Source organism: Poecilia latipinna, unplaced genomic scaffold (assembly GCF_001443285.1).
Source record: "Poecilia latipinna isolate Pla-1442-1.1 unplaced genomic scaffold, P_latipinna-1.0 Scaffold136, whole genome shotgun sequence".
Lineage (NCBI taxonomy): Eukaryota > Metazoa > Chordata > Actinopteri > Cyprinodontiformes > Poeciliidae > Poecilia > Poecilia latipinna.
In genome coordinates this window covers 606,102-620,694 of record NW_015112752.1, presented here as the reverse complement: position 1 = coordinate 620,694, position 14,593 = coordinate 606,102, and the positions used below count along the sequence as shown (strand labels likewise).

Sequence of the window (14,593 nt, the reverse complement as noted above, 5' to 3'; positions counted from 1 at the left end):
TGTAGAAACAGCGAGACTCGAAAACTCTGGCCCCATGAGTCAGCCAGAAGCCTTGGACTTAAGAAACAACAACAAAAAAAAAAAAAAAAAAAAAATTCCAGTCCCTGTGTTTCCATGGTAACAAGAACAGATTGGAACCACATCTGGTAGCCATTTCAGTCCTTGCAAGGAGAGGAAGAAAGAAATTTATGAGTGAGGGAGAAAAAGACAAATATTTTCTGCAATGCAAAGCAGAAAGAAAGGAGAGTCAAATTACACTTGAAAGTGACTAAAAGTAATAACAACGAAATTATAAAGAGAGGGGAATGATTGTTCGAGATTGATGATGAAGAGCTTAAAAGCAAAGTTTATGACATCCGTTTTTTTTTTTTTTTTGACTAAAATCTAACTTTGGTTAAAAGGGGTCTTGAAAAACATTAATGCTGTTTTGATGTTTCTTTGTTTCAAGCTGTGGCACAGTTTTCTGAGATGCTGTCATTTCTTTGCATCAGATGTTGCCAGAGGAGATTTTAAAAGTACAAGTTTCATCTCTTCTCTCTGTCGACGCTCAGTCTGCAAGAAACATTGTCTAATTGCAGCCCTTCCTACACGATAAACGCTGTTCCTCAGCTCTGTGGAAATGCAGAAACTATGAAATGACATTTACTGGAAATGGAGCTGCTGCTTTTCTTAAGCCAAAACCGCTGAGAACTGAGGTCAGCGTGCAACTTGAATGATGGGGGGAAAAGGAGGGGGTACCACTCGCATTGTATGTGTTCAGAGGTTTGCAGTAGCATCTACGAACTCTGTGATTTGAGGCTGTCTTATAATAAGACATGACACTGGTCTGTCTTGGCACGGAGCTAAATTAGGGTCCTCTTACTGCACAAATTAAAGCGAACCACACAGCAAAGCGACCTCCCATACAGTCACTCAGACAAGATGGTAAAGTGTATAAAGTGGGTCAGAACAGATGAAGCTTGAGGATATTGCTTTGGGTGGAGAAAATCTTCACTGTTGTCCTTAATGTCATTTAAAAGGCAAAAAGCTGCTGCTATTCTTTTGGTTCAGGCACCTTTATGAAGTCCCTGATTTTTTTTTTTTTCTGACCGCAACCTCATTGTTGCATCACATTGTGAGTCTTTTATATGAAAGACCATTCATCTGACCATTTTCCTGTCTGTGTTGTAGAAAAGCATGCCCACAACATGATGCTGCCACTAAAATGTTTCACCGTTTTGTTTGATGTTTTCAGACTAATGAGTGATTTTCCACAGGGTTCTTAGCTGTTTCTGTGTTTAATGCTCTCCAGTTCTGTCCTGTCAATTTAGTTCAACAAGAGGGCAAATGTCACCAGGCCAGGAATTGAACCTGCGACTACCGCCACAAGGACTAAGGCCTCCATACATAGTTCTGCTTTGCCCCTGCACCACCACAGCACCCTACATGAGCAATTTTTAAGATAAAATCATCTACCAAATTTAGAATCTGAACACTGAGCAGTGTCCTGGGCCAACAGATGAAAAATAGCATTCTAGCTAACTCTGGCACATTTACAGAAACTTAAATTAGCGTACGTTGTCCCTATTAAACAAATTAAATGTATTTTTTATGTAATTTCAATTAAGTTCAGCCAGCGAGGGGTTCTTTAATGTCTTTAATGTTTCTTCAAAAATGTTGTCTGACAAACTTCTAAGGCCTTAATAGAACAACTAGAATTATACTGAAATTACTTTACAAAAAAAACATTATTTTGTGATCTGTGGTGCTGCTTATCACACCAGGTTATATTTAGCAGCATCAGAAAAACAAGAACTAACCAAAAAAAACAAAAAAAAAAAAAAAAAAAAAACTGTAGAAAGCCATGAATAATTTTCCTCCTTTTTGACAAATATGCAATATGTTTTGCTCTTCTGTCACATCAAATACCAATTACAGTACACTGAGGTTTGGTTGCATAACGTTTGAAATAGGTTTAAGGGTTTCAAATGTTTTTGCAAAGCACTGCAAAAATGATACAAACTGTCAGATATATAATTAAGCTTCGGGCCTTTTCCATCCAGACTAAAATCTTTCTGTTTTTTTCTTTTCCCATTGCATGGATGTGTGTGCAAACAGTTGTCTAGAACTTCAGATTGCCCTGGATTTTCCCCCTTTGTCAGCAGTATTCCAGGGAGTGCATTAGGGGAAGATTTGGATGGCTAATAAAAAGCAGATCAGTCATATGCCTTTTCTCAGTCTTCCTCTTCTTCTTTCCTGTTAAATCCTCTCTCTTTCTTTTTCATGTCTCTTTGTCTGTAGTCTATTGTGCTTCCTTTTCTCTGCCACTTATTCTACTTTCTTCTAACAGCTAGCTGTTCTCCTGTGCACCCATCCAGCCAATATCTGAGCACTAAATGGGACTTCAGACTTCCTAATGTGACTTGAGGTTTCAGCTTTCACATAATTCCACACGATCACTTCAGGTTTTTTTTTTTATTTTTTTTTATTTTTTTTTATTTTACTCCCTCCCCCCCCCGCTTCTTACTCACTCCATCCCAAAGCAGCCAAAGGGGGAGATATTGGATGGAAAATGATCACAAGACCCAATGTGTCTGCCCAAAACCAAGGAAAATAAGCAGATGGCTTATGTTTTTATGCATTGAACCCCAGCTGTCCCAGCGCTCAGTCCAGTCTGTGGCCAGCGGACTGTAGTTTGGAATAGCTTTGTTATTCGAAAGGCAAAGTTTTGCTAAAGTTTTTCTTTAACAAAATAAGCCACAGGAGCATGTTAGTTGCAGTAATCCTGCAGAAAAAAAGACCATTTAATTTCAAACTTCATCCTTTTCATTTTCATTACATTTTATTTGATGAGTACTTCGATTTTGTCAGAAAATTCAGTACTTTCACAAATTTTGCAAATACAGTACACTTCCTCATGAAAGTTTTCATGATCTTTAACTATTTCCTATTGTATTGCAACCACAAACTTCAATGTACTTTAATTGGGGTTATGTGTTATAGATAAACACAGTGAAATGCATATTGTGATGGATTCATGCTATGAAATTCATTCATAGCATAAATTTCTAGCTGGAAATTCATGTTTTCCAGCATGAATTTCCAACATTCGTGCTGGAAATTCTGACTTTCTAGTGTAAAATCAACTGGAACACCTTCTGAAGTCAGATTTCCCACTGGGAAAGTGGGAGCAAGTCAGACCAAGGTCAACTTTACATTTCAATATGTCTAAAATCAAAGTTACATGTTGCACATGCAACTGTAAATTGAAAAAATTATCAAAAATAATGAATTTGAACAATGTAGGGGAATTGCCACATTGAAATCCCGACGGTGTTTGATGTAGTAATACTACTCCTAAAATAACTTTTTTCCACAAAGTTACAGAAGGAAATGTAATTAGTTTCTATCCACCTCTGTCTTTATCACACATTTTTCACAAGTATTTAAAGAAACATCAGCTTTAACTTGTTTGACAACTGTACATAAGTTAAACTTACATACAGATGGACTATATTTACATGTCTTCTAAACAGTATTTGTTGCATTTTTAGGTGTATCAGAACATAGGAGAGTAAGCACAAATGTACAATTCTTATTTTTATTTTCAAAAAGGTTTTGAAAACCTTGTCTTGTTTTCTTTTGACTGCACAGACATGCATACACTCCTAACATAATACACTGAAGTTTATGGTTGTGACATGAGAAATTGTGCAAAATTACAATTGACATAACTGCTTACGAACGGCAGTGTAACAGGGGAATTTAAAATAATATCTTCATCACAATGGCTTTTGTTGCTGTGTGTGTATGCAGCAATGATACCACCATTTGACCGTCCCAACTCATTCTGTTTCACGGTGCAACACTGGAGTCATTATAGGAAGCCATGTGTTTCTGATTAGGCAGAAACAGATTACAGGGTGGGGAACAGCGCTTGCTGTCTGTTTGCCCCCTGGCTTCTATTATGTGGCCAGAAACTGGACGTCTATAAGTGCAAAAACTCCACTGCGCTCACCTCATTCCCACTTCCCCGACAAACTCTTTCACACGTCCTGTCACTCCTGTCTATTATTTCATCCCCTTCCCCATGGAAGTGTGCGAATGCAGGGATTACTGTCTGTGAGGTTATTCCTAACCTCTGCATGCCGAGCAGAGGCCTGTCACTGCAGTGTTTTTAGAAAGGTGCTATAGTTGGTCAGACAGCTGTGGCTATGGCATGTGATGACAGATGACAAAAGCATGGGTTCTGTTGTTGCTTTTGCAATCTGATACGTTCGTGACCTTAGAGGAGGGAAATGTTTTTTTTTTTTTGTTTTTTTTTCTCCCTCGAGGAAAGTTAGAAGTCAGGGTCACACACGGAGGATGGATCACAACGATTTGCTCGAGAACTGCAAAGTGACTATCTTCACAGGACCCAACAGCCGACAGCAGTTTGCCTCGATAATTTGTTGACATCCTCCATAAGTTCAAAAACTTACCTAGAGCTGTACTTTTGAGAGATGTTTTTTTTTTTTTTATTTCTATTTCTTCTAACAAGAAAAAAAAAGAATCAGTTTTAATCATGTAAAATGCTTCTACTGGCCAATGCTTGATTGTTTTGCTTGGTGCTTTTCATAACTTTTCTACCTTTTAATTAGACAGAAGATGTTTATAGCAAAAAAATAATGCACATTTTAGAGTAACTACATTCTGGGGAAAACATTGGTTGAACTACATCATTAAAAGACTAAAATCGTGACATTTTAGTCTTGTATGCACTCAACGTTTACATGTTGAGTGCATGTAAACGTTTGACTGCAGCTGGAGGGCTGAAAGCAAAATATATCCATCATGGATTCTACCCAGTGAAGTTGCAGCATCTTTATTTTTCAACATTTTCTGAATAATAATCTGAAGTACAGTTGAGAAAATGTACTCATTTCCACCAGAAGACACCAGAAAATTGAACAACCGTCAGCTTAAATGTCTTCATTATCTTCACAAAACCAAAGCTAAGATGAACTTGGAGCCAAATTCTTTAAATATTCAAGCCTAAAACAACTGACATATATTGTCCCAAAGCTGGCATGGTGAGACAGTGACCGCATGTCTGGAGAAAATTAGAGCTATTATGCTATTAAATAATGCTAACTGTAAGTTAAATTAACCATGGTGGCCCTGTTTTAGCATGCAGGCACTTCAAAATAAAGATTTATTTGTACTACCACAACAAGTTAGCTCTATAACAAAGCTATAATTATCTGTTTTGCCTTGCTTAGTTAAGTAATGGCAATTGTGCATCATGCCTTTTAAGGTGACTGGTTTTGGATGTGCTGACTGGAGCACAGCAGGGTGAGGTGTATTATACTTTCTAGCCAATTGCCCTGAGGATCCAGACAGGCAAATACACACAGACAAAAGTCAGCAAATACCTGAAAGTGTATTTGTGTCGATTTCCTCCATGTATTTGAGCTCACTAATAAAACCCAACAGTAACGCACGGGAAGTCAATGCAAGATACATATTTTTCACATCTCACATTGTAGGAAAACAACCACACCACCGAATGCCCTGCTGGCTGTAGTAGACAGCATCCGGTGCTTTGGAGCAACAGGAAGTGTGTGTCTCTTCATAACAAGCTCTCAAAAGTAAGCAGGATCTGAGCGAGGTGTTTAGGCGTTTGATCTTTTTTCCAGCTGCAAGTGTTGCAATTTACCCAAAAGTGCTGCTGGAAAAAGTTGCTCAGTCTGAACTTCGTAAACGTTTTCATCATCTGCGTTTCAGCCCCATAACTGCCCGGTTATAAATGGCTACAGTTTCCCTTTGTCAGCACATTAATAACAACAAACCCCTCCTGGCAGACACCATGTGATGTAAGCTAAAACATGCTGATTGTGAACACATATGGGACACATCCACATGTATAGACCTGGCCTCAGCAGAATCACCCCACCCCCACAGCTCATTGTATGTTCTCCCCTCTCATGTGCTGAGCTGCTCTTTTTTTTTTTACATCAACTATTTAAGTTCTCCAAGGTTAAGATCCATTGTGAGAAAAGATTCAGACACAATGATGCAGATGTAAAACAGGAACAGTTCAAGCCTACAGAGTTATGACAAATGCCAAAGGGAGGGAACCTTGTTAGAAAGGGGGACAGTTTTATTGCCTCTGGACGTGTAATTCCTAAGAGTTGAATGCAGGGTGCAGAACTCTAGACTGCACAGTTCTGCGTCTGGAAAAGATGGAGATAACAAGATGGTTTTGCTTCAGGATTCCAGGCACGAATGTTTATTTTTGTTGGAAACATAACTGTCTGTGGCTAGAAATTGGAAGAACATTTTTACCCGCCAGACTGCCAGTAAGCTCACAGACAGCTGTTACCACCCTCTTGTGGTGACCTAATGAATTCGCTTTTCTCGCAACATGAAGCGACTGAATAAACTTGGTGAGGAGAAGCTTTTTTTCCACATTCAGGGTGTTCGTACACTGCAAATACGCAGCACTGTCACAAAGCCTGACTTCATGCGGAGAGCACAATGGAGTCAAACATTGGTTATCATGTAGCTTCAGCAGTGTGGCAATGACAGTAAAGAAGAAAAAGTCAGGAGAAAGATGTAACGGCGCCAGTGTTTGGATGAGCAAAATATAGAGACATAAGATAACACTGACAGGGTATTGACATGAACCCTACATGTCACACAATGGGGAATACTAGCCACTCGGTACTAAAGGTACTGTTGTGAATCAGATGATTTCCTTTAAGACCAATAGTATCTCTCTATCAATAAACATATACACACAAACCTTCCTCCTCTCACTATTCGCCTGCATGGTTCCACTTCAGGCCTAGGTTCTGTATCAGTGATTTGAAGTTTTTTTTTTTTTGTTTGTGTGTGTGTCAAATCTTAGCTGTTCATAGGATGGCACTGTTACCAATTGAGGTATTAAAAGTCGATGCTGAAATCTTTTATTTCAGGTTTTCTTGTGCACCTACAACCACTGGCACCACCAAGGCCTTGACTCTCCGCAACTTTTCTATTTGTGGAGAGTCAGGCAACATAAGTGCTTGCTTGCTTCTAATGTTTCTTTTTCTTGCTATTCCTTGGCATTCCGATATATAGCAATATGGCTCACTGCTTTGTCTACAATCTCAGGTCCAGTTGGATAACCATCACCTGTGCCTGGATCTAAAAGTCCCTCAGGATCTTGTACTTATAGTTCTCAGCCGATCTTGGCTTTGTCTTGCAGTTTTTCTGTGCTGCCTCCAGCCTATCCTCAACACAGACAGTCCATACATTGCTCCAGCTACTTAGTTATAGAGCCACATGTACCATTTGCCTGTCAGTATCTTTTGGCCATCTATTTTGTGTTTAGTCCTGTTTCTTATGGCAGACCCCAGCATCTTTTGCTGAAAGCCTGTTTCTCTGCAGCCACGATTCGTGGTGCTGTTCTGTCTTTAAATCCAGCCCTTTCTGTAGGCAAGCAAAGAAAGTTAATCCAGCACAAATGATTCCCGGCTGAACTCACCTTCCCAGCTACATGCCATTCTAAAACAGACAAAACTAATATAGTACCAAACAGTGGATACAAACTCCGGCAGCTGAACTATGACGCTGTTCCCATTCTAAACTTAGAAAGGTTCGAAATAGATATTGTGACTCACTCCTACTGCATTCAGTAGACTGAAAGAGACGACTCTTCAAAAAAACTGGCACCATTTTAGGTTTTTTGACCACTTAAGACCTAGCTATATATTAAACTTCTCTTACTTACTTCTGTCCACAGATGAACTAAAGCAAGATTTAACCATCATGGCTGAGAAGTGATTTGGAAGAAAGTGAAGCAAGTCTGTTTTTCCTCTGCAATTGGCAAAAGAAAAATTGGATGCATTTCAGCAAACCTAACCTTTTGAACAAAATGTAAACATTCAAAGATAAGTAACAGCTACAAACAAGCTCTAAGTTGCTATAAAAATTCCTCGTTTCAGATTAGAATTGATAAATCGAATAAACTTTCACTCTAATTTTAATCATTTTAAGAGGCCCCTTCAAAGAAAAAAACACATGTTGAGTGTTTCATCACAAGTAGACCCTGTGAGGGCCTCCAGGGTCTAGTTTAGTAAATATGCAAACACCGTGGGATAAAATGTTGGCAAAAAAAATCTCTGTGAAATTGTGAATTTCCATTGAGAAATAATCTAACATGTTGATTTAAATATTTACTAAATTTTCTTTAGCTATTTGAATGCAAGCAAAGCCAAACATATGGATAACTTTTTAAGGAGAAAATATGCAAAATGTAAAACTCGCAAAGTTTAAATTAGATTTTGATGTTACAAATCAAACATATGTTTTACTTTTAAATGGACAAATTACATTGTTTTTCTGCTGGAATCAGGTCGATCACCAAAGACTGAACTTTGGTTGTCAGTGAACGAGAGCATCTGGCTGGCTCTCAGGGGTCACATCTTCTGGAGCGTGTACTGTATGGGAAAAAGTGATAACAGTACAGATGTTCTGTGGATTTTCTGCAATCCTGCTGATGTGGAGGAGACTATTCCTTAAAACCAGGGAGGCTAAATAAATCAAAACAGACTGATAACCAAGACTTTGGCGGTACGACTACATCTATGTGAACCAGGTGGCTACATTTATTATTGTGTTCTCCATTTACGGGTAAATTTATATCAGCAAAACTGGAAGAACAAAAACAGTTCAACTCAGGTGAGCTGAACTACCCCATAAGAGTTTCTGATGGACTCATCCATCCTGAAAACCTGGCCAGCAGAATTCAAAAGTTACACGTTTCTTGTTAAACCTGAGCAGAAGGATTTAGAGGCACAAGCTGATCTTTAGCATGTGGGCCTTGTTGGCACTCACTTTGGGACTTGCTGCTGGAGCATTAGGGAGCAGCAACAAGACGGCAGCTGAGGAACGGCTTAATATAGCCAGAGCTAAACTGATGGTGAGTGGGACTAAAAAGAATAGAACACACACAGATCACTTTGAAAAATCACCTAGGTTTACTTTTCAACAAAAAGTTTCAACAAAAGTTTTTGCAAAACTTCTTGCTGAGAATGTGTTACATTAAAACAATGATCTCTGCATTAAAGAAAAAAAGAAGAAGGATAAGTACAACAAAGAATGAGCTGCAGGTTGTTTCCAGTTCAGATTAAAGAGCAATGTTCACACAATGAAATACACACATATACACACACACGCACGCACGCACACACACACCAGTTTGAACAACTGTCTGTTGTCAATTTTGCAGGCACCCAGTGTGGTTGGATGAGCCATAAAGAAAATGCCTGAGCTCCATCACTTCCTCATGGAGCGATCGGCTTTATAGTATCCTTCTGCTTCTGTCACATTCCTACATTTTCTTGTTGAGACATGGCTTCAAGCTGTTGGCTAAGTCCTGTCCCAGATATGTGAGCTTTCCAAAAGTATTGTGCTCCAAGTCTTATCAGCCTGAGTCAACTGAAACAGATAGATGTGTTGCCTACCTGTTGTTTTCCCTGATCTGTTTTTTGCCATACAGCCATAACTTAGAGTATGACTCATCAGAGGAGAAGAAGCCCCGTCTGATATTTTACAATGAAAAGGATGAGGTTGTAAAGGTAAGATTTGCATTTCAGAGGCACATCTTGGAGGTCCCTGACAAAATCCTGGGGTGAGGGGGTTTCTGCCTGGAGTTTGCATATTCCACCTGTGCATGTGTGGGTTCTGTCTGGGTACTTCGGTTTCCTCTCACAGTCCACTGCTGTGTGACGGCCTGGCGATCTGTGCAGGCTACACCCTGGCTCTCACCCAATGACTGCTAATAAAGATCCTCCACTTTGATTTATGAATAAAGAAACCTTTTACTGTTTTTTACCTACTAATTTCTGTCAAAACATGAAAGTGTTTCAATATGATTTCCAGTATTTAACCGACAGAGTTCCAACTGAACCCTTAGCTGTGTGAAGCTGATATGTCCTTGCTTTTGTTTCTTCTCTCTGTTTCCTGAAACATCAGACTGTCCCCGTGAAGAACATGAAGGCAGATGAGATCAGCAGCCTGTTGGAGTCTCTTGGTTTCTATAAGAGGTCCCAGAAAGGGGAAAAAGTGCCAGAGGAGTTCCAGAACTTCCCCCTGCACGCACCAAGGGACGAGCTGTGATGACCCCATGTGGCCAAACTTTGCATCTGCAACCCAGCTGCATTAATGATGAGTGGGGCTAAAAGGCAACACTGTTACAGCCAGGCCCCATTCTGAGGACTCGCTGGCTGGACGCAGTGTGGAGAGTGTTAGGCACACTTGAGGCTTACTGTTTGTTTACACACTTAAATAAAAATTACAAAAACACAAATACCTAGATTCCATTTTTATCTGTTCATTGTACCAAATTGCCAGGAACAAAGCAGCATAAATTGCCAGTGTTGTCGCTGTTGTCCCTATGTGAACTCAGTGGTACTCAAATAGCAATTTATTCCCAAAGCATATAAACAGATTTACTCATGAAAAATACCCACTAACAGACAAAGTATAATGCCAATGTTTCAGACTAATCCTCAGCACGCCTCCCTCTTGGTAATCTGATTAGCAGTAGCATTGGACTGTCTGTCTCTGTGTAGCCATTACAACCTCTACTGTGCATTTATAGTATTGAGGACAACAGGAATTAGCTGCAGACCCAGACGCAGACGCCACAATTAAAGTGTTTGGATTGTTAGTTCTGCCATGACCAACGGTTTGAGCCGCCATGCCTGTGTTTTACTCGCCTGTACCGGAGAACCTGCAGATGGGCCTTGCCTACATGGGAGGCTCCGTGTTCACAAACAACAGGACAATGGACAGTGACTTCAACAGGGAGCAGGAGGATGCATCTGGTTCGTTCAACACTCAGCACCAATGGTTTTTACGTCAGTCTGGCAAATTAATACGGTTTATAATTCCTGTTTTTAACATTACAGACACTACTCTGCTCTTTTACAAGCACCACTCTACAACTACCAAGTTTAGGAGTTTCTATTGGATAAAATCCAGGATGACTAGAGCAGTTCATATCTTGAATGTGCACAAAAAAATCCAAGAGCAGCTTGGTGCAATTTGACATAGGTAGCAGTTCTGTTGATGAAATCTAAACAAGTTGAGGTATTTTTTATCCAATATTTAAACTGTAGAAGAACCAAATGTTCTTTAAAATAATTTATGGTCTGACAAAACATGTTACTGAAGAGATGTATTATATTAAGGATATCATTATCTCTAGCTAGATAATGGCTTTCAGATTATTAAAAGTCAACAAATACACTGTTTCTTTATTTGAATCACCATATGCATATGAGCATGAAGCATAGCATGTAGCATAGCATGTAGCATAGCATGTAGCATAGCATGTAGCATAGCATGCATCAGCCACTCATGTTGTTTCAGCTCATGAACTTGAGGTTAAACTTCTTTATGCACTCATGAATAGCGTAGCCAATAAAGTTACCTGCATAATTTATATGAATGTACAGTTTAATGTTTTTGTGAGAGATTAAAGTAGATTTAATAGAACTCATTGTGACAAATGCCATGTGTAGCAAAAACACATTCTTGTATTTTCACATCATTATAACTGTATTTTCAGTTAACTAAATTCACTCAAAACTAAACATATAAAAATTCACCTTTACATGTTTTAAAATTTCTTGTAGTTACATGAGATTGGGATATTTTTATGATTCAAAACTTACACATTACTCCTCTTTGGGTTAGGATTGCAAACAGATTATTCCACATGCAATTCCCTACAAACCTCACTTATTTTAATGTTGCTGTAAAAATATCTAAAATTCCCTGAATTTTCTTTTTCAGTGGTCAACGAGTTGGTTTCTCACCTTCCTCTTCAAATGCTCTTGTACTTCAACCTGTTTTACTTTCCTTGTTGGTGGTTTTCTGCTGTGTTCATGTTGGAAGTGAAAGTAAGTATTTGGAAAATCACTATAGATCTTAATCATTTCTCAAAACAAATTTCAGACAGAAATAACTGCATTAAATGGAAACAAGTAAAGAAATAATTTTTAATTTATAAACGTATAAATAGCATTGCACTCTAAGTTGTAGGCCTTTTAGGTGACATCAAAAACCCTAAAAACTGTGAACCTCCAGTCACATAAAGTCAGTCAAACATATCTTACAACAAGTGACACAACATGTTTTGCACAGGTTACAAATAGATAGAAAGATACAAAAACATAGTATTTGCCAAACTAAGTAAATATCACACACACAAAAAAAATAGAAAATGTAAAATCCTAAACTTCCAAATATGTAAAATGCCATATTATTCTGATTTCAAATAAAAGGCTTTCATTGTACCCCTCCCGACCCCACTAAGGGACAAGGGTGTAAAGAAAATGGATGGATGGATGGATGGATGGATGGATGGATGGATGGATTTAATTGTGGCACCACCTAGTGGTTTCCCCTAAAAAAGTATTTTCATGTTGTGACTCTCCTCACTTTTACTCAATAAAATTGTCCTTAAACCACAATAAACTTTATTAACCTTTTAAATTTCAGTTTCTAGAGTCTTCATAATACTATTTGTTTATTTGGTAGTTAAATATTCTTTATAAAAAAACATTGTTGTAAAGATTTATTTTTAAAATATTATGTTAAAAAAAGCATGTAGTGTAAATAAGATTTATTAAATTATGAAATGTGAAGTCATTAAGAGTGATATGTGGATGAAAGAGCCACATATTGTCCCAGAGGTTACAAACCGCTCTACCGAGAAAATACTAAAGTATGTAGTTAAAACAATAAAAATAGGCTTACTTGCTATTTGTAAATGCTTTGCTCTTGAGTTTTGTATGTAATATAATAAGAAGCCAAAGTTTAATACTTATTTTGTGTGCATATAAAACAAAAAAGGGGACCACTCAGAAGATACAGAGACACATTTTAATATATCGTGTTCTTGTAAACTAAAATATTCTCTGTTTGCAGTATTACCATCTTCCTGGATACTACCAGGCTCTGCTCATAACTGGGTTGGTTCTTGTCACAGTGATTGAAGTGATCCGACTCTACCTGGGCTACATTGGCAACCTTAAAGAAAAGGTAACTCAGAGTCACATCCATTCTGAACCACAAGAAAAGTTCTTATGCGACAGTATGTCTCAACATGTATTGTTCCCTGCAAAACTCTTTATTCCCCTTTTAATACAAATCTTAATCTCTAAATTTGAGATGAAGACTGTCTACGTGGTTTTGTGTTCTCGACATGGCTTGTAAGAAATTGCTAACTGGACTTCTGAAGATATTGATTCATCAGTGGCTTTTCTCAGGGATGTAACGGAGGCACTTCATATCTCACTGCTCAGTCTTTCACTCTCATGCACCAGACTCTGTTTCTTTCCTCCCTGTCATCAGGTGCCAGCCCTGGCAGCCTTCTGGCTCCTGTCTTTCACGTTCCAGCTGCCGGTGCTGTTGTTCTTCATCACAGATGAAGGCGTTATCATCCTGCCTCTGGAGAGAGCCGTCCACTCCATCTATCTTATTTTCCTGCTCTCCCAAATCATGGCTTCCTTCTTGGCGCTGAGGACGATGACCCGAAAGCTCACTCTTCTCTTCCACCTGCGGCAGCTTGGCAAGGTGGAGAGCATGCGGCATACAGAGATGAGCCCCATCTACGGGCTTCCCTATAACCGCAGTGTGCTTCCAGTTTCACCCACCCATTAAAGACAGGCAACAGTCTTTCTTACATGACTCTGGTTTTAGTAAAACATCCTCTGTGTGTATTTTTTTTTTACAATGGTAGCGTACTTGCCCACAAAAAGAGTTTGATAAGAAATGACAACTTCAGAGTTAGCATCCTTAGCAATTGACTTGTTTTTATTGTATCCCACAGATTGTATGGGTTGTTCTGCAGTATCTGCAGGTGTGCTTAAATAGATGGTAAACATAGTTTCAGCACCAGTGAAAATGACAAAGGCTGAAATGATGTCAAACTGTCAAAACCTGATTTGGCTTTTAAGGTGAAATGGGAAATATGATCAAACAACAAGGCTCTGATGACAAAAAAACCTTTGTCATTAGACAAAGGTTTTTTTTTTTGTTTTGTTTTTTTTCTTTAATCTTGATGAATGACACAGGATGAAAATTTGCCAGAACCTGATTTTTTGCCAAGGCAGATCTAATTTTTGTCTTGCTCCTTAGACAAGAGTTCAAAGCAACCTGCTCTGGCTTTTCTAAACAAAAGTGTTTTTTCTACAGTTGTGCCATATTTATTGGCAGATCTTTCATTGTAGAAACGTTTGAGTAACAGGAACATTTTTTATTTGAACTGAAGTTGATCAAGGCATCTTAAAAATTGTACTCAGTAATTGAGAACATCCTGTTTCCCCTGTCGTCTTGTGATTTTTTTTTCACTAATTTGAAATCTACTGAAATTAAAGATAAATTTTTCAAAACATGGCAAATTAACCTGATCTTGTTTTGTAACTGAGTAACTGTAGTCAAGTTCAAACTCAACAATGAAAAATGTGTTTTTCTTTTTTTGTTTTTTCCTAAATTAAAACATGTATTTATTTTGATACTTTTCACACATATTCAGCAGAAGTCCAATAAATGTGACCTTGACTGTTTCAGAAAT

At 38.4% G+C, this 14,593-nt stretch overlaps 2 protein-coding genes across 2 annotated transcripts; both read left to right on the top strand.

Annotated features, from left to right (window-relative positions):
• The first annotated feature begins 8,706 nt into the window (after window positions 1-8,706).
• Window positions 8,707-10,315, top strand: selenoe (selenoprotein e). The gene is made up of 4 exons (XM_015028834.1): window positions 8,707-8,926; window positions 9,236-9,312; window positions 9,506-9,584; window positions 9,982-10,315. Exons 1-4 carry the CDS (start codon window positions 8,819-8,821, stop codon window positions 10,123-10,125), a joined length of 408 nt encoding a protein of 135 aa, XP_014884320.1. The 5' UTR covers window positions 8,707-8,818; the 3' UTR covers window positions 10,126-10,315.
• Window positions 10,316-10,530: 215 nt separating this feature from the next.
• LOC106945269 (transmembrane protein 17A) lies at window positions 10,531-14,593 on the top strand. Its single transcript, XM_015028832.1, has 4 exons — window positions 10,531-10,835; window positions 11,809-11,915; window positions 12,946-13,059; window positions 13,372-14,593. Exons 1-4 carry the CDS (start codon window positions 10,709-10,711, stop codon window positions 13,678-13,680), a joined length of 657 nt encoding a protein of 218 aa, XP_014884318.1. The 5' UTR covers window positions 10,531-10,708; the 3' UTR covers window positions 13,681-14,593.

What these genes read in the sequence shown, in the direction of transcription:
- LOC106945269 (XM_015028832.1), top strand. Translation starts at nt 10,709, where the DNA reads ATGCCTGTGTTTTACTCGCCTGTACCGGAGAACCTGCAGATGGGCCTT. An exon ending in GGAGCAGGAGGATGCATCTG is followed by an intron (nt 10,836 to 11,808) that starts GTTCGTTCAACA and finishes TTTCTTTTTCAG; the next exon opens with TGGTCAACGAGTTGGTTTCT. An exon ending in TGTTCATGTTGGAAGTGAAA is followed by an intron (nt 11,916 to 12,945) that starts GTAAGTATTTGG and finishes CTCTGTTTGCAG; the next exon opens with TATTACCATCTTCCTGGATA.